Below are 2,986 nucleotides of genomic sequence, written 5' to 3'. Positions count from 1 at the left end.
ATAAATAACATAATTTATTGACAAGTTAGATGAATTTATACGTCAATTCAAGATCCGATTTATTTATTTTGTATGATAAACGGATTAACATATTTTTTGACACTAATTCATCAAATCTCAATTCCAATTTGCAAATTTACGTGCTACACAAATAGTATTATTGTACATTTTGACATTCCTAAATCCTGAATCAGCAATGTCAGGTGTCAATATTGTGGGTGCTCATAACATGCATGAACTCCACGTGTTCATGGCATCCTGACCATGCAACACTTACAAACTCCATCTCTATATAACCATAATCAAGATCTGATAACCATCTTTAACAAAACTAAATATTCAAAGTTGAAACCAAAAAATAAAAATCCTCAAAACTAATGGCAACATCAAATCTGAAGCCAGCGTTGGCCTACGTAGTTGTGTACGTAAAAGACGTAGCCAAATCTGTTGATTTCTACGCCAAAGCTTTTGGGTACCATGTCCGTCACCTAGACAACTCTCACAGGTATCGAATTTTGTTAAAATGTTTATAAATTTTGTTGGATATTGATTGAATTGTGGGTTAAATAAATAGATGGGGAGAATTAGAAAGTGGGCAGACCACCATAGCTTTCACTCCGATCCACCAACATGAGACTGATGACCTGAGTGGTACTGTGAGGACTCCTCATGTTGGCCGGGAACGAGCTCCTCTTGAAGTTTGCTTCGCCTATCCTGATGTTGATGCTGCTTATAAGGTTTTTTCTTTAATCTTCTCACGTATTTTTCTTTTATTTAAAAAATCCTAATGGTTGACAAAAATTAATTTTTTTAATTTCTTACAAATTCAATTAAAAATTTATTTTCATCATTCTAATTTAATTTATTTTCATAATTCTAATTTAGTATATTATCATAATTATATGTAGTTTTAGTGTTTTTGTATCATTAATTAATCATAAATATTGGTCCTAAAAATAATTTTTAGACAGGTTACATCGTAATTATCTAATTTTTAAGTCTTTTAAATTTTATAAAATTAGATTGAAATTTTAAAAAATCGCCTGAGTTTGCAAATTTTAGATATTTTTAAGCATCATTTCAAATATATTGAGGAAACGTTTTGAATCTTAGACACTTTTGATGAGAACATCTTATATTATTGTATTGGGAAATTCTTATCTAGACCCGGCCTATGAATTTTCAATGTACGTATCCACTGAGGTGTTAGAATATCTAACACAATTGTCTATCTTTTCATTATTTTTTCTTTATTAGCTTGGTAATCTTAAAAATTTGTAAGTAATGGATGAGTTTCTTTTATTTTTTTAAAAGAAGATGTGTGTTTTGGCAGAGGGCGGTGGAGAACGGTGCGGTGGGAGTGAGTGAGCCGGAGGACAAAGAATGGGGGCAGAGAGTTGGATATGTGCGTGATTTAGATGGAATTGTCGTGAGGGTGGGAAGCTTTGTTTCCAAACCGGCCAAGCAAGATTGATTTTCATTTATATATTTTTCTACGCATAATGGATTTATGTTTCAAACTAAAATAATTTTAAGAAATAGCTAGTGTTAAGTGAACATGTAAAATTGTTGTGGTTGTAAAAATGACATATAATTAAACAATTTTCGAGAGATGTTAATTGGTATTTTTGATGCGATGCAAATGTGAGTTTGATCATTCAATAATGGGATACTAAACACAGGGAGTTATAAAATTATTACAGGATTATAGGACGTGATACAATTTTATTAATGTGACCGACACAAATTGGCACCTTACGTCTCTCATACTAGTTGCATCCAGAATAGGGCGGGGCAGGGGTGGGGTAGCTATTTTCATTCATTCCCATCCTCATTTTCATTTAATTGACAGGGATGATTTTATTTTAGTTTTCATGTTCTGTATCAATGAAAATTTGCATCACCATCTAAGTTTTATATATGGTAACTTTTTTTTTATTTTTAAATTAAAAAATTAAGTGTATCTATCCTCATACTGGTTCCATCCAGAATAGGGCGGGGCGGGGATGGGGTATCTATCCTCATTCGTTCCCATCCTTGCTAGAAAATTTTCATTTTCACTTAATTGACGGATGATTTTATTTTAGTTTTCATGTTCTGTATCAATGAAAATTTGCATCACCATCAAAGTTTTATATATGGTAACTTCTTTTTTTATTTTTAAATTAAAAATTTAAGTTTTATAATAATAATCAGTAACATTAAAAATTATTCTGACTACAAAAGATATCGTTATTTTTAATTATGCGATTGGCTTCTGCGGGCAGACACCTTCCTTCTGTCCAATCAGTTGAGTTTGGTGAGAGCTTGGCAATCCTTTTCGGGCCTCAGGTAAATGTGGACTGCTGTTTTCCTTGTGTTATGATCGAAAGTGATTCGCTGTCTGTGATTCAGATGATTCGGAAGGGCAAAGCTGATCCGACTCCTCTTGGTTTAGTTATTGGTGATATCCTTAGCTTAATTTCGAGCTTTACTAGTATTAGCTTCGGTTATACTCCTCGAGAGAATAACAAAGTGGTTCATTCTTTAGCTAAATGGGCTTTATCTATTGCGGATGATATGGTGATTATGGAGGATGTTCCTAATCTCATCCGTCATTGTATCATCGAAGATGTTGCTTCGATTTCTGAGTTTTCAATATAATTCTCTTTGGCGATCAAAAAAAATATTGTTATTTTTAATTATGAGAAATATCGTTATTTTTAATTATTGAAAATATAAAAATATTTTTATAATTGGGAGAGGGGAGTGTGGGAGGGAATGAACTCACGGCTTAACACTTTATGTGCAGCGTTTATACCATTTGAGTTATAGCTCGTTAGTTATAAAAAAAATATTTTTATTTTTTAAAACTAAAGCTAAAAAGAAGTCTGCCTTCTCATCCAGTAAGTAAATCTGTAAATCAGGATAAATGGTCAATCAGACGATGATTGTCCGATTAATTTTTTGATGCTAAAGTCAGTTTAGGTTTTGAAAAACGTTTTTA

At 32.1% G+C, this 2,986-nt stretch overlaps 1 protein-coding gene across 1 annotated transcript; it reads left to right on the top strand.

Moving 5' to 3' along the window:
- The first annotated feature begins 307 nt into the window (after positions 1–307).
- On the top strand, positions 308–1,654 carry LOC126665319 (uncharacterized). Its single transcript, XM_050358083.2, has 3 exons — positions 308–505; positions 575–737; positions 1,334–1,654. Exons 1-3 carry the CDS (start codon positions 378–380, stop codon positions 1,472–1,474), a joined length of 432 nt encoding a protein of 143 aa, XP_050214040.1. The 5' UTR covers positions 308–377; the 3' UTR covers positions 1,475–1,654.
- Positions 1,655–2,986: the final 1,332 nt, after the last annotated feature.

This window comes from Mercurialis annua, linkage group LG1-X (assembly GCF_937616625.2).
Source record: "Mercurialis annua linkage group LG1-X, ddMerAnnu1.2, whole genome shotgun sequence".
Lineage (NCBI taxonomy): Eukaryota > Viridiplantae > Streptophyta > Magnoliopsida > Malpighiales > Euphorbiaceae > Mercurialis > Mercurialis annua.
The sequence above is the reverse complement of the archived record's forward strand: the minus strand, read 5'-3'. Positions and strand labels throughout refer to the sequence as shown.